This window comes from Nerophis ophidion, linkage group LG05 (assembly GCF_033978795.1).
Source record: "Nerophis ophidion isolate RoL-2023_Sa linkage group LG05, RoL_Noph_v1.0, whole genome shotgun sequence".
Taxonomy (NCBI): Eukaryota; Metazoa; Chordata; class Actinopteri; order Syngnathiformes; family Syngnathidae; genus Nerophis; species Nerophis ophidion.
This window is the reverse complement of record NC_084615.1, coordinates 6,938,819-6,961,985: the sequence shown is the minus strand read 5'-3', so window position 1 is coordinate 6,961,985 and position 23,167 is coordinate 6,938,819. Positions and strand designations below refer to the sequence as shown.

The 23,167-nt window shown below is 44.4% G+C and overlaps 1 protein-coding gene across 1 annotated transcript in view; it reads right to left on the bottom strand.

Moving 5' to 3' along the window:
• Positions 1–23,167, bottom strand: part of LOC133552556 (protein diaphanous homolog 1) — a 60,508-nt gene that overhangs the window by 22,411 nt on the left and 14,930 nt on the right. Inside the window, exon 9 of the mRNA XM_061899802.1 lies at positions 6,970–7,059. Within this exon, the coding sequence (XP_061755786.1) occupies positions 6,970–7,059 (90 nt within the window). The remainder of the gene's footprint in view (positions 1–6,969; positions 7,060–23,167) is intronic.

Here is a 23,167-nt window from a genome sequence, read left to right as displayed (position 1 = left end):
TACACACACCATAATAAATAATACTCATACTTCTGACTACGGTAACCGTAATGCGCCAACAATCCAACAAACGGTGCGGTCATTTGAAAACATCATAATGGCAGTTTCGATCTTAATGATGTAAAAAAATTATTTTGGGAATGTCCGGCGGGCCAGATTGAAAATCTTAACGGGCCTTAATTTGTCCAGGTCTGGCCTAGAAGCAGAAAGTAAGCTGCTATTAATGGGAAATAACAAGAAGATGGATAAGAGTCTGGAGACAGGATACGACAGAACTGTTAGTCTGACAGCATGAGGGTGAATTGATCATTATATTGTGGGGTTGATATCAAGGGTAGTATCAGTATACGATCGATACGAGACTGATTATGTTAATGTTATTTCCCCAAAACTATTGTCATTTTTTTTTTTACGTTTAAAAATTCAGAGAATAATTTTCTGAACCGCGGGGGACTTTGATGGGGAAGACAAAGGATTCAAATGAATAATAAATAGTACACAACAAAACAACGTTATTGTGTACTATTGACTTTATTTTGCCGTTTTGATTGTATGTAATAAAAGAGAATAAGGATCAAGTTTAAATATTGTGTGTTTACATTGTTCAACTGTCACCAGTTCTCAACAAATTGAAACATCTTAATTTAATACGTGTGATTGGTCTTGGTATCGGATATATAAAAAATTGTTATCAGAATCAACAGCATAAAAATCTGATTGGAACATCCCTACTTGATCGACTATCACAAAATCAATCAGGAGCGAGGCCAGATAAGTTTTCCCTGAATCTTATTCCTGTGTTTACAGTCTACTACTAACCTTATGGTGACAACTTGGGGAAGACTATTTTCTGTTCTAGCATGACTGTCCCAGTGTGCCTAGCAAGGTTTATTAGGACTTTGTTGAATCTGTGGAGGAACTTGAGCCCTAAGATCCAGACCAAAGCTCCTCTGAATAGACTAAACCTGCCACACCCATGTAGAAAGCCTGGCTAGATTTGTAAACTCTGGCGGAGGACCAACTCCATTCAGTATTTTATGTAGTAGAGAGATTTGTCCTGAATGCAAATGGTTATCGTTCTGTGTTGGCCACTTGTCCAGCTGAGTCTAGCTGGGATATGCTCCAGCAACCCCACGAAACCAAAAGGGATAAGCTGCAGGAAACAACTAGATCAGGGCTGTCAAACTCAAATACAGAGTGGGCCAAAATTTAAAACCAAGGTTGAACAAATTGACCTTTTAATATGGACCCAAACAAGTTTTGCATTGAATATTGAACAAGCAAGGCTTATGTAACTTTATAGTGACATGCAAATTCCAGTTTCAAATAATAATTAAAAAATATCAATGGCATATCAAAGAAAATTTAAATCAAAATTGAATGCCTGTTTTCTATTTGCCGCCTTCTGAGGTAAATATTAAAATAAACTTTTTTCACACGCCAATAATATATTTGAAAATAAAATAATTATGAAAGAATCAAACATTCAAGCCTTGAAGTAGAAAAAGAAAGTGCATTAATAAATTGTTAATTATTGCTGATTTGCTTTAACACTGAATATGGAACAAGCAACGTTTATATAACTTAATAGTAGGGGTGTAACGGTGCGTGTATTTGTATTGAACCGTTTCGGTACGGGGGTTCTGGTTCGGTTCGGAGGTGTAGCGAACGAGTTTCCACACGAACATATGAAGTAGCCGCCTAAGCTCAAGTCTTAACAAGCTGCTCCGCTCCGTTCTGCCTCTGTCTCCTACACAGCACCCAGCATTGTCCCACCCACACAACCATCTGATTGGTTGCATATATAGCGGTAACAGCCAATCAGTAGTGCGTATTCAGAGCGGTAACAACCAATCAGCAGTGCGTATTCCCTCACAAATGTTGCTGTGCGCACAATGTTTTTTTTTTTTTTTACCCCTTCTTAACCCTGAACGTATATTGAAATTACACGCAACCATTACTCAAAATGCTGGACATTTGAGGCATTTAAGAAACTCCACCCGGACAGCCCCTCAAAAGAGGAAATTCATCAGGTTAAAAGAGGACGCATGGTCAGTCTATTCGAGCCCGGTCGCTGCTATCACCAGACGTGTCCTCTTTTGCTAGCATGCTAGCAGCGACCGCGCGAGGATATACTGACTTTAAGTCCTTTTTTCACCAGACATGTTCTCTCTTGCTGGGCTGTCCGGGTGGAGTTTCAAAAATGCCTCAAATGTCCGGCATTTTGAATATTGTTTACGCTACTTAATATGTCCGTGTGAAAACTCATTCGGTACGAATCCGCATCAAACCGAAACCCCCGTACCGAAACGGTTCAATACAAATACATGTACCATAACACCCCTAGTTTATATGCTTTGCTCTGGAGTTTTTTTCCCATAGTTGTTCTGTGACCCTAAACCCTGTTTGTTTGTCTAATCAAATCAATCAGTCAATCAACAAAGTTTTGTTGTACTTGGGCAATAACAATACCTACCTACCTAATTACGCTGGTAATCACAGTGTCAAATAATCTGTTTTCTACCGCACCTGTTCAAGAAGTCGCATTCATAGAAAGAAGTATTTGATTTATTATTGGTTAGCTTCAGAATAACAATGTCATTAAAAATAATAAGAGACCTACGATACTCTAAAAATGTTGGTCTTACTAAAAAAAATGCAGGCATTTAGTTATATTCAGTGTTAAAAAATATGATATCGCCCTCACGGAAATAGATTTTTTAAATATGTGTCTTTCATGGCTCTCTCAGCCAAAAAGGTTCCTGACCCTTGGGCCAAATGAAATTACACGGCGGGCCAAATTTGGCCCACGAGCCAGAGTTTGACCCCCATGGGCTGGATTGACAGATTATATCTATTGCGTATGTAGTACGCTTTCACTGTTATGCTGATGACACCCAACTCTACATGCCCCTAAAGCTGACCAACACGCCGGACTGTAGTCAGTTGGAAGCGTGTCTTAATGAAATTAAACAATGGATGTCCGCTAACTTTTTGCAACTTAATGCCAAAAAAACGGAAATGCTGATTATCGGTCCTGCTAGACACCGACCTCTATTTAATAATACAACTTTAACATTTGACAACCAAATAATAAAACAAGGTGACTGTAAAAAATCTGGGTATTATCTTCCACCCAACTCTCTCCTTTGAGTCACACATTAAAAGCGTTACTAAAGCGGCCTTCTTTCATCTCCGTAATATCGCAAAAATTCGCTCCATTTTGTCCACTAAAGACGCCGAGATCATTATCCATGCGTTTGTTACGTCTCGTCTCGATTACTGTAACGTATTATTTTCGGGTCTCCCCATGTCTAGGATTAAAAGATTACAGTTGGTACAAAATGCGGCTGCTAGACTTTTGACAAGAACAAGAAAGTTTGATCACTGGCTCACCTGCACTGGCTTCCTGTGCACTTAAGATGTGACTTTAAGGTTTTACTACTCACGTATAAAATACTACACGGTCTAGCTCCATCCTATCTTGCCGATTGTATTGTACCATATGTCCCGGCAAGAAATCTGCGTTCAAAAGACTCCGGCTTATTAGTGATTCCTAGAGCCCAAAAAAAGTCTGCGGGCTATAGAGCGTTTTCCGTTCGGGCTCCAGTACTCTGGAGCAGTTCGAGATGCTACCTCAGTAGAATCATTTAAGTCTCACCTTAAAACTCATCTGTATACTCTAGCCTTTAAATAGACCTCCTTTTTAGACCAGTTGATCTGCCGCTTCTTTTCTTCCTCCTATGTCCCCCCCTCCCTTGTGGAGGGGGTCCGGTCCGATGACCATGGATGAAGTACTGGCTGTCCAGAGTCGAGACCCAGGATGGACCGCTCGTCGGGACCCAGGATGGACCGCTCGCCTGTATTGGTTGGGGACATCTCTACGCTGCTGATCCGCCTCCGCTTGAGATGGTTTCCTGTGGACGGGACTCTCGCTGCTGTCTTGGATCCGCTTGAACTGAACTCTCGCGGCTGTGTTGGATCCACTATGGATTGAACTTTCACAGTATCATGTTAGACCCGCTCGACATCCATTGCTTTCGGTCCCCTAGAGGGGGGGGGTTGCCCACATCTGAGGTCCTCTCCAAGGTTTCTCATAGTCAGCATTGTCACTGGCGTCCCACTGGATGTGAATTCTCCCTGCCCACTGGGTGTGAGTTTTCCTTGCCCTTTTGTGGGTTCTTCCGAGGATGTTGTAGTCGTAATGATTTGTGCAGTCCTTTGAGACATTTGTGATTTGGGGCTATATAAATAAACATTGATTGATTGATTGATTGATACACCGGAGATGACAATTTCACTGACGTTACAGGTATATAATAACAAAACTACTAACTAAACATCACCATGGATACAAGGGTCAGGCAAAGTCTGCTGTGGCTCCGGTGTCTCATGTGTATCACTTGAACCAAAGACTGAGTGAGCCTGCAACTTTTGTTTGTCTAAATGAAGTACTCTGACTCACGCACACACATTACCAAAACCCAAAAAGAAGGCTTGCTCTTTCTGTGGATCAAAGTCCCAACCCACACAGTCTGACAAGATGAGACATACTTATAAGCGGTTGCAAAAGAGACGTTACAAACTCTGGACAAAACTGACACACAACACCATGCATGGAAAATACTGACCACTGCTTCGAATGACTTTACGGTCAAAACGAGGCGAAAGGGAGGAGCCATGAAGAAATGTGATCTCCACAGACGTATTTCTCCTCTCCACCACAACTATGCAGGCAGACTCTCTCACACATCTTCTGCTATTTCCTGTTGGCAGTGGCAAGCAGCTAAACACTGTTATGGGGGGCTGGCTGAACCTCCGAGTGGGCCCCATTCTCCTTCAAAACTTTATTCCTAATTGCCACTCACTCTACTTCCTCCATTTTTGTACTTTGGGTTCTTTAGTCAGACTCGTGTGGTAGCAAATAAAAGTAGTTGCTTATCTTAATAGTAAACAGAAAAAAAAAAGCAAAACACACAGAAAACAAAACGGCAGAAAGATTTCAATCTCTCTGCCTCCGAGATATTTGACTCTGAAGCAGCGCTTCACATCTGGCTTCTATTGATGGTGCTGGGGTGGGGTTGCACACACACTTACACACACACACACACACACACACACACACACACACACACACACACACACACACACACACACACACACACACACACACACACATTCATGCATTCACACACTTGGGCTGTCTCACTCAACACTGGACCCTGACCAACTAACATTTCAAAGCACTTTGGCAAAGTTACTTATCTATAAATATTCCTGGAATGTGCTGTTTAATCTACAAAACCCAAAAACAGTGAAGTTGGCACATTGTGTAAATCAGGGGTGCCCACACTTTTTCTGCAGGCGAGCTACTTTTCAATTAACCAACTCGAGGGGATCTACCTCATTTATATACATCATTTATATTTATTTATTTATGAAAGAGACATTTTTGTAAACAAGTTAAATGTGTTTAATGATAATACAAGCGTGTGTAACACATATAGATGTCTTTCTTTCACAAAGACAAGAATATAAGTTGGTGTATTACCTGATTCTGATGACTTGCATTGATTGGAATCAGACAGTAATGATGATAACGCCCACATTTTCAAATGGAGGAGAAAAAAAGTTGTCCTTTCTGTACAATACCACATGAAAGTGGTTGGTTTTTGGCATCTAATTCATCCAGCTTCCATACACTTTACAAGAAAAACATTGGCGGCAAATTCCGTAGCTTGCTTGATTGACATTCACGGCACCCGAGGGTCTTGTGAGATGACGCTGGCTGCTGCCAGTTCATTATTATGAAAAAATGACAGAGAGGAAGGCGAGAAACACTTTTTATTTCAACAGACTTTCGCGCCGTCCCTTCCGTCAAAACTCTAAAGGCCGACAGCACATTTCCTATCTTCACAATAAAAGCCCTGCTTCATGCTGCCTGCGCTAACAAAATAAGAGTCTCACTTGTGCACGCCAGCTTTCTGAGACTCTGTATTTAGTTAGCGCAGGCAGCATGAAGCAGGGCTTTTATTGTGAAGATAGGAAATGTGCAGTCGGCCTTTAGAGTTTTGACGGAAGGTACGGCGCGAGAGTCTGTTGAAATAAAAAGTGTTTCTCGCCTTCCTCTCGGTCATATTTTCATAATAATGATCTTGCAGCAGCCAGCGTCATCTCACAAGACCCTCCGGTACCGTGAATGTCATTTAAGTGACGTCTTGGTGAAGATTGGGGCTTCACGGTGGCAGAGGGGTTAGTGCGTCTGCCTCACAATACGAAGGTCCTGCAGTCCTGGGTTCAAATCCAGGCTCGGGATCTTTCTGTGTGGAGTTTGCATGTTCTCCCCGTGAATGCGTGGGTTCCCTCCGGGTACTCCGGCTTCCTCCCACTTCCAAAGACATGCACCTGGGGATAGGTTGATTGGCAACACTAAATTGGCCCTAGTGTGTGAATGTTGTCTGTCTATCTGTGTTGGCCCTGCGATGAGGTGGCGACTTGTCCAGGGTGTACCCCGCCTTCCGCCCGATTGTAGCTGAGATAGGCGCCAGCGCCCCCCGCGACCCCGAAAGGGAATAAGCGGTAGAAAATGGATGGATGGATGGATTGGTGAAGATTGATGATCACTAATTTTTAGGTCTATTTTTTTTAAAAGCCTGGCTGGAGATCGACTGACACACCCCCCCGCGGTCGACTGGTAGCTCACGATCGACGTAATGGGCACCCCTGGTTTACATAAACTGTTAGCATTACCATGTTTTGCTTGTAACTTCTCCACCCATACTCTCACTCCCAGCACCCCCGTCTTCCTAGATGTCATTAGAGGTGGCCATAAAAGAACACATAAAAAACCCAAGTGGAAGGCATACATCTGTTCTGAATCGAGAACGACAAGGTGACAAAAAGTACGAGTGTTTTATGAGAAGATATGCTGCACACATAAAAGACATGGCTTGTGGACAGGAAGTGTACCTGCTTGCCGTGGTCCTCTTTTCCTCCTGAAAGCAGCGCCAGACTGCAGTGCCTCCAAGAGGCCGTCCATGATGCCGGTCTCATCACCCTCTGCAACACATCAAAACATCACGTGAGCAGTCATTATTACAGTTGGTACAAAATGTGGCTGCCAGACTTTTGACGAGAACAAGAAAGTTGGATTATATTACGCCTATACTGTATATACCTTTATATACATATATACATACATATATACCTATACTGTATATACCTTTATATACATATATACATACATATATACCTGTACTGGCTCACCTGCACTGGCTTCCTGTGCACTTAAGATGTGACTTTAAGGTTTTACTACTTACGTATAAAATACTACACGGTCTAGCTCCATCCTATCTTGCCGATTGTATTGTACCATATGTCCCGGCAAGAAATCTGCGTTCAAAAGACTCCGGCTTATTAGTGATTCCCAGAGCCCAAAAAAAGTCTGCGGGCTATAGAGCGTTTTCTATTGGGGCTTCGGTACTCTGGAATGTCCTCCCGGTAACAGTTCGAGATGCCACCTCAGTAGAAGCATTTAAGTCTCACCTTAAAACTCATTTGTATACTCTAGCCTTTAAATAGACCTTCTTTTTAGACCAGTTGATCTGCCCTTTCTTTTCTTTTCTCCTCTGCCCCCCTCTCCTTTGTGGAGGGAGACAGGGGTCCGGTTTCCATGGATGAAGTGCTGGCTGTCCAGAGTCAGGACCTGGGGTGGACCGCTTGCCTGTGCATCAATTGGGAATATCTCTGCGCTGCTGACCCGTCTTCGCTTGGGATGGTCTCCTGCTGGCCCCACTATGGACTGGACTCTCACTATTATGTTAGATCCACTATGGACTGGACTCTCATTATTATGTTGGATCCACTATGGACTGGACTCTCACACTATTATGTTAGATCCACTATGGACTGGACTCTCACACTATTATGTTAGATCCACTATGGACTGGACTCACACTATTATGTTAGATCCACTATGGACTGGACTCTCACACTATTATGTTAGATCCACTATGGACTGGACTCTCACTATTATGTCAGATCCACTATGGACTGGACTCTCACTATTATGTTAGATCCACTATGGACTGGACTCTCATTATTATGTTAGATCCACTATGGACTGGAGTCTCACACTATTATGTTAGATCCACTATGGACTGGACTCACACAATTATGTTTGATCCACTATGGACTAGACTCTCACTATTATGTTAGATCCACTGTGGACTGGACTCTCACTATTACGTTAGATCCACTACGGACTGGACTCTCACTATTATGTTAGATCCACTGTGGACTGGACTCTCACTATTATGTTAGATCCCCTATGGACTGGACTCTCACTATTATGTCAGATCCACTATGGACTGGACTCTCATTATTATGTTAGATCCACTATGGACTGGACTCTCACTATTATGTTAGATCCCCTATGGACTGGACTCTCACTATTATGTCAGATCCACTATGGACTGGACTCTCATTATTATGTTAGATCCACTATGGACTGGACTCTCACACTATTATGTTAGATCCACTATGGACTGGACTCTCACTATTATGTTAGATCCACTATGGACTGGACTCTCACACTATTATGTTAGATCCACTATGGACTGGACTCTTACTATTATGTTAGATCCACTATGGACTGGACTCACACTATTATGTTAGATCCACTATGGACATGACTCTCATAATTATGTTAGACCCACTATGGACTGGACTCTCACTATTATGGTAGATCCACTAAAGACTGGACTCTCACTATTATGTTAGATCCACTATGGACTGGACTCACACTATTATGTTAGATCCACTAAGGACTGGACTCTCACTATTATGTTAGATCCACTATGGACTGGACTCTCACACTATTATGTTAGATCCACTATGGACTGGACTCTCACTATTATGTTAGATCCACTATGGACTGGACTCTCACTATTATGTTAGATCCACTATGGACTGGACTCTCACTATTATGTTAGATCCACTACGGACTGGACTCTCATTATTATGTTAGATCCACTATGGACTGGACTTTCACACTATTATGTTAGATCCACTATGGACTGGACTCTCACTATTATGTTAGATCCACTATGGACTGGACTCTCACTATTATGTTAGATCCACTATGGACTGGACTCTCTCACTATTATGTTAGATCCACTATGGACTGGACTCTTATGTTAGACCCACTATGGACTGGACTTTCACAAAATTATATTAGACCCACTCGACGTCCATTGCTTTCGGTCTCCCCTACATATGCGATCCTCTCCAAGGTTTCTCATAGTCATTTGCATCGACGTCCCACTGGGGTGAGTTTTTCTTTGCCCTTATGTGGGCTCTGTACTGCGGATGTCGTTGTGGCTTGTGCAGCCCTTTGAGACACTTGTGATTTAGGGCTATATGTAAATAAACATTGATTGATTGATTGAGGCCCTGCCATGAGGTGGCGACTTGTCCAGGGGCTATGCCGCCTTCCACCTGAATGCAGCTGAGATAGTCTACAGCGATTGCCCGCGACCCCAAAAGAGGCAAGCGGTAGAAAATGGATGGATGGATGATTGATTGAGTGACAGTGCAACAAAACTAAGTAACTTATCCTCCATCATTGTATTCATGTCATCAACATTTATTCCATCTAGGTGGAGTTCTTCTGTTTGGTCTTCTCTCAGAAGCACGTGGAGTATTTATTAGCTGGGCAGCCATGTTGGAAGATTTGCAATATTAACCCAGATAGAACTTGACCTAGTTCAGCTGCTGTGACTGCCAGAGGCTCGATGCTGTCTCGTAATTTAGAACAAACTTCAAAAGAACAAAACACAGCCTTTATTAGAGCTAAACATTCTAAACCAGGGGTAGGGAACCTATGGCTCTAGAGCCAGATGTGGCTCTTTTGATGACTGCATCTGGCTCTCAGATACATCTTAGCTCACATTGCTTAACACAATAAGTAATGAATAATTCCACTGGTAATCAGTGTTAAAAATAACATTCAAAATATAAAAAAACTCATGCATTTTTATCCATCCATCTGTTTTCTACCTCACCTGTTCAAGAAGTCAAGAATAGTAAGAAGTATTTTACTCATTATTAGTTTGCTTCAGAATAGTGACGTGAATTATATTTATATAGCGCTTTTTCTCTAGTGACTCAAAGCGCTTTACATAGCTAAGTTACATTCAAACCAGTGTGGGTGGCACTGGGAGCAGGTGGGTAAAGTGTCTTGCCCGAGGACACAACGGCAGTGACTAGGTTGGCAGAAGCGGGAATTGAACCTGCAACCCTCAAGTTGCTGGCACGTCCACTCCACTCAACCGAGCTAAACCGCCCCATAAAAATGTCATTAAAAATAATAACAGACGTGTTATACCCTAATGTTGGTTTTACATAAAAATGCACACATTTAGTTGTATTCAGTGTTAAAAAAATATTACGTGGCTCTCACGGAAATACATTTTTAAATATTTGGCTTCCATGGCTCTCTCAGCCAAAAAGGTTCCCGACCCCTGTTCTATCCATCCATCCATTTCTACCGCTTATTCCCTTTTGGGGTCGCGGGGGGCGCTGGCGCCTATCTCAGCTACAATCGGGCGGAAGGCGGGGTACACCCTGGACAAGTCGCCACCTCATCGCAGGGCCAACACAGATAGACAGACAACATTCACACACTAGGGCCCATTTAGTGTTGCCAATCAGGAAGCCGGAGTACCCGGAGGGAACCCACGCATTCACGGGGAGAACATGCAAACTCCACACAGAAAGATCCCGAGCCTGGATTTGAACCCAGGACTGCAGGAACTTCGTATTGTGAGGCAGACGCACTAACCCCTCTGCCACCGTGAAGCCCACCCCTGTTCTAAACCCTTGGAAATGAACATCTTTTGTTTACATTGATTATGATACCAGCAGGGAAGTAATGAAGGGTGCAGTTTACTATTGTACTGCTTGTTTACATCCTTTTTTTGGGGGGGGGAATGGGTGTTTTGAAAGGATCCCGTGTGTGTGTTTGTGTGTCAAGATTCAGTGGCACAGCTCAGCAGTCAGGCAGCTGTGTTTAATTATTTCTGAATAGGAAAACAGGGGTCTGAAAAAAGGAGGCAGTGGGGTTAAAGGTTTATGTTGTCAACCCCCCCCCCTTCCCCCCCCACACACACACACAGCTTTTAATCCTGCAATAAGCCATGTGGCAGATGGCCTGAAGACACGCCAGTAAAAGCCTCACACTTTTTCCTTCCACGGCTCATGTGCGCCCCTCAATGTTGACGTCTGGGAACTACAGTTCATTGAAGCCTTGCTGTGTTGCTTGAATTCTTTTGACAGACGCCCATTTGACACAGTTCCACTTACGCTAATCAGATGGTTGTGCAAGTAAACAAGACACCAACTAGAAGGCATAAATATAGTTGTTTATCTTTGTGTGATTGGCCTTGAGCAAAAGTGCCTGACAGAGACATCATTATCTCAGTTAATGGAGGCTTTTGTTTGCTTGACTAGGGTTGCGGAAGAGAGCTAACTATGCTAGTTAGTTGTGCGTTACTTCACTGGGGCATCGAGACACGACAAAGTGAGGTCCAAAGTCCAATCTGAGCTTGTCACATGTTCACACGAGGACCACATCAAAGTTAAAGTCCTGCTTGCGGCTCCTAAGAACAGCAACGCAGATTCTTTTCTGTAACAGCAGGGGTCTCAAACTGAATTCACCTGGGGGCCACTGGATGCAGTCTGGGCCGCAAGAAAAGATCTCTTAAAAAACTTTTTTGCATAAATCCTCAGCATGTCTAGTTGTATAATGATGTATCAAATTGTATCGCCCAACTTTCTCTGTGCAAATAAGACACGTCGGGGTGACCCTGTGTTCAAAAAAAAAAATATTGCATCTCCCACTTTGCCTGGAATTGTCTTTGCTCATCACTAACCTTTCTCTTCACTGCAGGCTTTGAAAAAGACATGTTTGGGGTTGTGGAATATATTTGTATTTAGTCGACGCACGCACAATAATGTTATTTCCGCAATGTGTGTCATTCCGCTTTTCCTCCCTACAGCAACACGGCAGTTGGCGGATAATAGCCGGAAAAGTATCGGGATAGTGAACACAAAAAAGTGACAGCTCCGGAGTGTTATTTGGCGTCATATAGAAATATATGTCGTGTTCATCATGTGAGGCAACGCAAATTAAACAAAACAAATAACAATTTGAATTGGTCCAGGTTATCGGGGACTGTTATTACTGACGGACAGGTGTCGCGGTGTGACTGCAGGCAAGCACGTAAGAAAACCCACGTCTCCATGGCAACGTCTCTGTCACTTTCACTCATTTGCCGCTTTTCCACTAATGCAGGGGTAGGCAAGCCAGAACGTTAAAAGAGCAATTTTGGACCCGGTGGAGAGGCGGAGCCGGCAGTCCGATAGCTAGGCCAAAGATGGCGGCGAGGAGGTGTGGACTGCGAGCAAGCAACAAGGCGCGCCGGAATCAACCCCGCAAATCGGGGCGGCTTAGCTCGGTTAGTAGAGTGGCCGTGTCAGCTACTTGAGGGTTGCAGGTTCGATTCCCGCTTGTGCCATCCTAGTTACTGCCGTTGTGTCCTTGGGCAAGACACTTTACCCACCAGCTCCCAGTGCCACCCACACTGGTTTAAATGTAACTTAGATATTGGGTTTCACTATGTAAAGCGCTTTGAGTCACTTGAGAAAAGCGCTATATAAATATAACTCACTTCACACTTCACAAATATTAACAGGTGCTTGGGTCGCCCAGCTGGGCACAATTTAAATCTCCTCTCGCATCGTGTAAAAGGGCAGCGGCCCTAAACGCCGGGGGAAAAGATGGAGAAAGAAGGAGTCAGGAGGAAGCGGATGCTGAACGAGAGTGAGAGAGAGCTGCAGGAAGACGAGGACGAAGACGCACGCGACAGAAAAGGTGGAGCAGAAAAGGAAGCAGGACACGGCAAGGCTGAAAAGCAACCCTTAGAGACTTGTTTCTATTGAAAAATAAAAGAAAGTCTAACCTGTGCCACAATGTCCTTCCTTGGTGGTCCTGAGAACCCACACGGTGGCTCGAGACCGTCACGGACCCAAATAACACAACGCTGTCAAGCGCCATTCATATAAAACTCACGGGCCGCACTAACATTAAACTTTCATATTAAGGTGGGGGCCGCAAAATAAAGTCTGAGACCCCTGTGTTATAGCATTGGATCACGCCGGCAGTTAAAGAAGTATCTCAAAGTCACACAAACTGCCTGATTGACACACACACACACACACACACACACACACACACAAACACATACACACACACGAGGGCAGCCTTTTGCATGGAGCAATAGCACCCCTAGTGGACACTCAAATCCCATAGAAGGCATTGTTGCAAATAAATCACAGCAGAGAGAATGAGTCTGACTCTCTTCACTCCAGCCTCAAGTCTGATCTTGTGCTCTCCCACCCTCTGCCCACCTCCTCACTCACAGGCACACAACAACACAGTCTACGCCCAAAGGCAGCATCTGCTGGCCTGCTTCTTCCTTACCCTCCCCCCATCATGGTCACACACCAGCTCTTGCGTGGAGCGTGAGCACTCCTAGTGGTGCTTCCTGTAGCAGCATCAGAGTGGGCGTGGAGGCCAGACATCCCACTCCCTCTTTTCTTCATGGAACAAGGAGCTCTTTTGTTGAGTCTACTGACACCTAGCTGTATGAGTGAGGAACATCACTAATAGGCAGAGATGAGGAGCCAGTGGGAAATGCAGGGTGAATGTGATCTCACACACACGCACACGCACACGCACACGCACACGCACACTGTGTTATATGAAGTTTAACTGCATTATAATTGCCATTTCTTTTTCTAACATTGTATTCATACCTTTTAACACTGCATAAGCGATATAGTGTTATTTTTGTTAACTATCCTATATTTTAACAGCATATTTTCTTGACACACAGGAAATGAACAGCATTAAAAAGAGAGGATATAAGTAAACAAAACACTGTAAGAGTGTGTAGTAGTATAAATGATCAGTAACATGTGGAGAAGATAGATTGAATAGGCTCGGCTTTTTCAGACATGTTGAATTGTGCAAATTTAACCAGCTGATGTTCCTTGATGTAACTTGTCAATTTTTTCTCCCCCCCCCCCCCCTCTTATTTTTAAATAATTAATCAGTCCAACAAAATAATACATAATGATACCATAACAACAGCAACATTCAGAATAACAACACACAGAGAAAATGCGAGGACACACAAACATGACAATCCAAAAGTAGTCAAACAAAAATGAATATCAACAACACTATCAATATTAATAATAATTTACACATAGCAGTGATTTTCTTTATTTTTTTTTAGCTAAGTACTGTGCGACTTGTTGAAGGGTGGACAAGCAAAGTAAGATCGTCCTGTGTATATGACAATAAACAATCTTGAATCAGAAATCCATCATTTACATTACCAACACAACCATTTATAAAAAATAAAATAAAGACATTTAAAAAAAGAACAATAGTCCCACAGTGGCTTATACTTGCATCACATCTTATAAGCTTGACATACTTTAGGTTCATTTAATAGTTTGAACAAACTGAAATAATGGATCCCATGTTCCAATATATAACTCTTTATCTAAACTAAATGCAGTTTTTTTTTACTGACATCATCTCCATAGCTTGTGTATACCAGTCAGTGTTTACCCTATTTTTCGGACTATAAGTCTCAGTTTTTTTCATAGTTTGGCCGGGGGTGCGACTTATACTTCCATCCATCCATCCATTTTCTACCGCTTATTCCCTTATACTTATGTGCGAAATTATTAACACATTACCGTAAAATATCCATCCATCTATTTGCTACTGCTTATTCCCTTTGGGGTCGCGGGGGGCGCTGGCGCCTATCTCAGCTACAATCAGGCGGAAGGCAGTGTACACCCTGGACAAGTCACCACCTCATCGCAGGGCCAACACAGATAGACAACATTCACACACTAGGGACCATTTAGTGTTGCCAATCAACCTATCCTAAGGTGCATGTCTTTGGAGGTGGGAGGAGCCTATCCCCAGGTGCATGTCTTTGGAGGTGGGAGGGGCCTATCCCCAGGTGCATGTCTTTGGAGGTGGGAGGGGCCTATCCCCAGGTGCATGTCTTTGCAGGTAGGAGGGGCCTATCCCCAGGTGCATGTCTTTGGAGGTGGGAGGGACCTATCCCCAGGTGCATGTCTTTGGAGGTGGGAGGGGCCTATCCCCAGGTGCATGTCCTTGGAGGTGGGAGGAAGCCACAGTACCGCGGTATAGCTCGGTTGGTAGAGTGGCCGTGCCAGCAACTTGAGGGTTGCAGGTTCGATCCCCGCTTCTGCCTTCCTAGTCAAGTCCGTTGTGTCCTTGGGCAAGACACTTTACCCACCTGCTCCCAGTGCCACCCACACTGGTTTAATTGTAACTTAGATATTGGCTTTCACTATGTAAAGCGCTTTGAGTCACTTGAGGAAAAAGCGCTATATAAATATAATTCACTTCACTTCAGTCACGGGGAGGACATGCAAACTTCACACAGAAAGATCCCGAGCCCGGGATTGAACCCAGGACCATTGTATTGTGAGGCAGACGCACTAACCCCTCTTCCAACGTGAAGCCCACCGTAAAATATAAAATATTATTACAAACCCCGTTTCCATATGAGTTGGGAAATTGTGTTAGATGTAAATATAAACAGAATACAATGATTTGCAAATCCTTTTCAACCCATATTCAGTTGAATATGCTACAAAGACAACATATTTGATGTTCAAACTCATAAACATTTTTTTTTGCAAATAATCATAAACTTTAGAATTTAATGCCAGCAACACGTGACAAAGAAGTTGGGAAAAAAAACTGATAAAGTTGAGAAAATTCTCATCAAACACTTATTTGGAAGATCCCACAGGTGTGCAGGCTAATTGGGAACAGGTGGGTGCCATGATTGGCTATAAAAGCAGCTTCCCCAAAAATGATCAGTCTATCACAAGAAAAGGGTCTCTGTGGTCTTATTTTACGCTTCATAATGCACCACACATTTTCCATGAGAGACAGGTCTGGACTACAGGCAGGCTAGTCTAGTACCCGCACTCTTTTATTATGAAACCACGCGGCTTGGCCTTGTCTTGTTGAAATAAGCATGGGCGTCCATGATAACGTTGCTTGGATGGCAACATAAGTTGCTCCAAAACCTGTATGGACCATTCAGCATTAATGGTGCCTTCGCAGATGTGTAAGTTACCCATGCCTTGGGCACTAATGCACCCCCATACCATCACACATGCTGGCTTTTACACTTTGCAACTTTAAAAATCCGGATGGTTCTTTTCCTCTTTGTTCAGGAAGACACAGTTTCCAAAACCAATTTGAAATGTGGACTCGTCAGAAAACCGAACACTTTTTCCATCTTAGATGATCTCGGGCCCAGAGAAGCCGGCGGCGTTTCTGGATGTTGTTGATAAATGGCTTTAGCTTTGCATAGCAGACCTTTAACTTGCACTTACAGATGTAGCGACCAAATGTATTTAGTGACAGTGGTTTTCTGAAGTGTTCTTGAGTCCATGTGGTGATATCCTTTAGAGATTGATGACGGTTTTTGATACAGTGCCGTCTGAGGGATCGAAGGTCACGGTCATTCAATGTTGGTTTTCGGCCATGGAGTGATTTCTCCAGATTCTATGAACCTTTTGATGATATTATGGATCGTAGATATTGAAACAATAAAAAAAAACAAATAACGGTCTGAATTGGTCCAGGTTATCTGGGACTGTTATTACTGACGGACGTGTCCCATCCTTCCAATGGGCTCACCACCCATAGCAGGGACCATAGAGGTTGGGTGCGATGTGAGCTGGGCGGTAGCCGAAAGCAGGGCACATGGCGGTCTGATCCTCGGCTACAAAAGCTAGCTCTTGGGACGTGGAACGTCACCTCACTGGGGGGGAAGGAGCCTGAGGTAGTGCGCGAGGTAGAGAAGTTCCAACTGGATGTAGTCGGACTCCGTCGCACAGTAAGGGCTCTGGAACCACTTCTTTCGAGAGGGGCTGGACTCTCTTCCACTCTGGCGTTGCCGGCAGTGAGAGGCGACGGGCTGGGGTGGCAATTCTTGTTGCCCCCCGGCTCAAAGCCTGTATGTTGGAGTTCAACCCAGTGGACGAGAGGGTAGCTCACCTCCGCCTTCGGGTGGGGGGACGGGTCCTGCCTGTTTGTGCTTACGCACCAAACAGCAGTTCAGAGTACCCACCCTTTTTGGGTACACTCGAGGGAGTACTGGAAAGTGCTCCCCCGGGTGATTCCCTTGTCCTACTGGGGGACTTCAACGCTCATGTTGGCAACGACAGTGAAACCTGGAGAGGCGTGATTGGGAAGAATGGCCGCCCGGATCTGAACCCGAGTGGCTTTTTGTTATTGGACTTTTGTGCTCATCACAGTTTATCCATAACAAACACCATGTTCAAACATAAGGGTGTCCATATGTGCACTTGGCACCAGGACACCCTAGGCCGCAGTTCCATGATCGACTTTGTAGTTGTGTCATCGGATTTGCGGCCTCATGTTTTGGACACTCGGGTGAAGAGAGGGGCGGAGCTTTCTACCGATCACCACCTGGTGGTGAGTTGGCTGCGATGGTGGGGGAGGATGCCGGACAGACCTGGGAGGCCCAAACGCATTGTGAGGGTCTGCTGGGAACGTCTGGCAGAGTCTCCTGTCAGAGAAAGTTTCAATTCCCACCTCCGGAAGAACTTTGAACATGTCACGAGGGAGGTGCTGGACATTGAGTCCGAGGCGGCTAATTGGAGCTGTGGCCGCAAGATAGTTGGTTCCTGTCGGGGCGGTAATCCTAGAACCCGTTGGTGGACACCAGCGGTGAGGGATGCCATCAAGCTGAAGAAGGAGTCCTATCGGAGTTCTTTTGGCTCATAGGACTCCGGAGGCAGTGGACAGGTACCGACAGGCCAAGCGGTGTGCAGCTTCCGCGGTCGCAAAAACTCGGACATGGGAGGAGTTCGGGGAAGCCATGGAAAACGGCTTCCGGACGGCTTCAAAGCAATTCTGGACCACCATCCGCCGCTTCAGGAAGGGGAAGCGGTGCACTATCAACATCGTGTATGGTGCGGATGGTGTTCTGCTGACCTCAACTGCGGATGTTGTGGATAGGTGGAAGGAGTACTTTAATGACCTCCTCAATCCCACTAACACGTCTTCCTATGAGGAAGCAGTGCCTGGGGAATCTGTGGTGGGCTTTCCTATTTCTGGGGCTGAGGTTAATGAGGTAGTTAAAAAGCTCCTTGGTGGCAAGGCCCCGAGGGTAGATGTGATCCGCCCGGAGTTCCTTTAGGCTCTGGATGCTGTGGGGTTGTCTTGGTTGACAAGACTCTGCAGCATCGCGTGGACATCGGGGGCAGTACCTCTGGATTGGCAGACCGGGGTGGTGGTTCCTGTCTTTAAGAAGGGTAACCTGAGGGTGTGTTCCAACTATCGTGGGACCACACTCCTCAGCCTTCCTGGTAAGGTTTATTCGGGTGTACTGGAGAGGAGGCTACGCCGGATAGTCAAACCTCGGATTCAGGAGGAACAGTGTGGTTTCCGTCCTGTTCGTGGAACTGTGGACCAGCTCTATACTCTCGGCAGGGTTCTTGAGGGTGCATGGGAGTTTGCCCAACCAGTCTACATGTGCTTTGTGGAATTGGAAAAGGCATTCAACCGTGTCCCTCGGGAAGTCCTGTGGGGAGTGCTCAGAGAGTATGGGGTATCGGACTGTCTTATTGTGGCGGTCCGCTCCCTGTATGATCAGTGTCAGACCTTGGTCCGCATTGCTGGCAGTAAGTCGAACACGTTTCCAGTGAGGGTTGGACTCCGCCAAGGCTGTCCTTTGTCACCGATTCTGTTCATAACTTTTATGGACAGAATTTTTTAGGCGCAGTCAAGGCGTTGAGGGGTTCCGGTTAGGTGGCCGCGGGATTAGGGCTCTGCTTTTTGCAGATGATGTGGTCCTGATGGCTTCATCTGGCGGGGATCTTCAGCTCTCACTGAGTGTAAAGCGACCGGAATGAGAATCAGCACCTCCAAGTCTGAGTCCATGGTTCTCGCCCGGAAAAGGGTGGAGTGCCATCTCCGGGTTGGGGAGGAGACCCTGCCCCAAGTGGAGGAGTTCAAGTACCTAGGAGTCTTGTTCACGAATGAGGCAAGAGTGGATCGTGAGATCGACAGGCGGATCGCTGCGGCGTCTTCAGTAATGCGGACGTTGTACCGATCCGTTGTGGTGAAGAAGGAGCTGAGCCGGAAGGCAAAGCTCTCAATTTACCGGTCGATCTACGTTCCCATCCTCACCTATGGTCATGAGCTTCAGGTCATGACCGAAAATATAAGATCATGGGTACAAGCGGCTGAAATGAATTTCCTCCGCCAGGTGGCGGGTCTCTCCCTTAGAGATAGGGTGAGAAGCTCTGTCATCCGGGAGGAACTCAAAGTAAAGCCACTGCTCCTCCACATGGAGAGGAGCCAGATGAGGTGGTTCGGGCATCTGGTCAGGATGCCACCCGAACGCCTCCAGAGGGAGGTGTTTAGGGCACGTCCAACCGGTAGGAGGCCACGGGGAAGACCCAGGACACGTTGGGAAGACTATGTCTCCCGACTAGCATGGGAACGTCTCGGGATCCCCCGGGAAGAGCTAGACGAAGTGGCTGGGGAGAGGAATGTCTGGGCTTCCCTGCTTAGGTTGCTGCCCCCACAACCTGACCTTGGATAAGCGGAAGAAGATGGATGGAAGGTGTCGCGGAGTGGCTGCAGCCAAGCATGTAAGAAAACTCTAGTCTGTCGCTTTCACTCATTTGCCGCTTTTCCACTAACGCAGGGGTAGGCAACCCAGAACGTTGAAAGAGCCATCTTGGACCCAAATAAAACAACGCTGTCAAGCGCCATTCATATAAAACTCGCGGGCCGCACTAACATTACACTTTCGTATTAAGGTGGGGGCCGTAAAATAACGTCTCTCGGGCCGCGGGCCGTGTGTCTGAGACCCCCTGTGTAATAGCATTAGATCACGCCAGCTGTTAAAGAAGTCTGTCTGGGTCTGATATAGTCACACAAACTGCCTGACACACACACACACACACACACACGTCTCGCATACTTTGTGTGGACCCACGTTTGGTCAGTAGGTTGTGAGGGCCCCCCCTTCCACTATAGCTAGAATGATTAAAAAAAACAAACTATTAGCACTCGATGGGAGTAGAGAGTTGCAACCTCACATCAGAATGCAAAACACACAAAGTAAAAAACAAAAAAAGTACTTCTGTAGTTGTGAGGACAGGCCGCTGTTGCTAGGTAGATTTGACCATACACACACACAGTAAGTTCTGTGAGTTGGCCATTTTTAAGGACAGCAAAGTACTCAATCAATGTAACACATCTAAATTGAAAATAAATCATCCATCCATCATCTTCCGCTTATCCGAGGTCGGGTCGCGGGGGCAACAGCCTAAGCAGGGAAACCCAGACTTCCCTCTCCCCAGCCACTTTGTCCATCTCTTCCCGGGGGATCCCGATGCGTTCCCAGGCCAGCCGGGAGACATAGTCTTCCCAACGTGTCCTGGGTCTTCCCCGTGGCCTCCTACCGGTTGGACGTGCCCTAAACACCTCCCTAGGGAGGCGTTCGGGTGGCATCCTGACCAGATGCCCGAACCACCTCATCTGGCTCCTCTCGATGTGGAGGAGCAGCGGCTTTACTTTGAGTTCCTCCCGGATGGCAGAGCTTCTCACCCTATCTCTAAGGGAGAGACCCGCCACACGGCGGAGGAAACTCATTTCGGCCGCTTGTACCCGTGATCTTATCCTTTCGGTCATGACCCAAAGCTCATGACCATAGGTGAGGATGGGAACGTAGATCGACCGGTAAATTGAGAGCTTTGCCTTCCGGCTCAGCTCCTTCTTTACCACAACGCCTGTCATATCTTGCTCATTTCTCAACTTATTTTTTTACATTATTGTATAAATGTACAAAACATGTACTACATATACAAATGGATGTACATAATAAGTAGAAAATGAAACACACACAAAATGTATCCATAAATACATATAGTACAGTACATGCACACATACACACACACACACACACACACACACACACACACACACACACACACACACACACACACACACACACACGAGGGCAGCCTTTTGCATGGAGCAATAGCACCCCTAGTGGACACTCCAATCCCATAGAAGGCATTGGTGCAAATAAATCACAGCAGAGAGAATGAGTCTGACTCTCTTCACTCCAGCCTCAAGTCTGATCTTGTGCTCTCCCACCCTCTGCCCACCTCCTCACTCACAGGCACACAACAACACAGTCTACACCCAAAGGCAGCATCTGCTGGCCTGCTTCTTCCTTACCCTCCCCCCATCATGGTCACACACCAGCTCTTGCGTGGAGCGTGAGCACTCCTAGTGGTGCTTCCTGTAGCAGCATCAGAGTGGGCGTGGAGGCCAGACATCCCACTCCCTCTTTTCTCCATGGAACAAGGAGCTCTTTTGTTGAGTCTACTGACACCTAGCTGTATGAGTGAGGAACATCACTAATAGGCAGAGATGAGGAGCCAGTGGGAAATACAAGGTGAATGTGATCTCACACACACACACACACACACACACACACACACACACACACACACACACACACACACACACACACACACACACACACACACACACACACACACACACACACACACACACACACACACACACACACACACACACACACACACACACACACAGTAACTGTGTTATATGAAGTTTAACTGCATTATAATTGCCATTTCTTTTTCTAACATTGTATTCATACCTTTTAACACTGCATAAGCGATACAGTGTTATTTTTGTTAACTATCTTATATTTTTAACAGCATATTTTCTTGACACACGGGAAATGAACAGCATTAAAAAGAGAGGATATAAGTAAACAAAACACTAAGAGTGTGTAGTAGTATAAATGATCAGTGACATGTGGAGAAGATAGATTGAATAGGCTCTGCTTTTTCAGACATGTTGAATTGTGCAAATTTAACCAGCTGATGTTCCTTGATGTAACTTGTCAAGTTCGCCCCCCCCTTATTTTTAATAATTAATCAGTCCAACAAAATGATTATAATACAATTCCAATTGAGAGGACACACAAACATGACAATCCAAAAGTAGTCAAGCAAAAATGAATAATATCAACAACACTATCAATATTAATAATACTTTTAACAAAGCAGGGATAAAACATACCTCATTTACGTTATAAAATCAAATAAAACCATTTAAAAAATGAATAATAATGTCAGTGTCTTACACTTTTTAATTTTCCTGAAGGAATCAATAAAGTACTATCAATCTATCTATCTATCTATCTATCTATCTACATCTCATAAGCTTGACAACACATTGTGTCCAATATTTTCCACAAAGATAAAATAAGGCATATTTTAGGTTCATTTAATAGTTTAAACATACTGAAATAATGGATCTCATATTCCAATATATAACTCATTATTATCTAAATTAAATGCAGTTTTTTCTACTGACATTTCCAAACCTTGTGTATAGCATATAATATGTTTGTATACAATATTTAGTATATGTGTATACAAGTCAGTATTTAATATATTTGTATACAATATTTAGTATGTGTGGATACAAGTCAGTATTTAATATATTCGTATACAATATTTAGTATGTGAGTATAGCAGGCAGTATTTAATATGTGTGTATACAATATTTAGTATGTGTGTATACAAGTCAGTATTTAATATATTTGTATACAATATTTAGTATGTGTGTATAGCAGGCAGTATTTAATATGTTTGTATACAATATTTAGTATGTGTGTATAGCAATCAGTATTTAATATGTTTGTATACAATATTTAGTATGTGTGTATACAAGTCAGTATTTAATATGTTTGTATACAATATTTAGTATGTGTGTATACAAGTCAGTATTTAATATATTAGTATACAATATTTAGTATGTGTGTATACAAGTCAGTATTTAATATGTTTGTATACAATATTTAGTATGTGTGTATACAAGTCAGTATTTAATATGTTTGTATACAATATTTAGTGTGTGTGTATAGCAGGCAGTATTTAATAT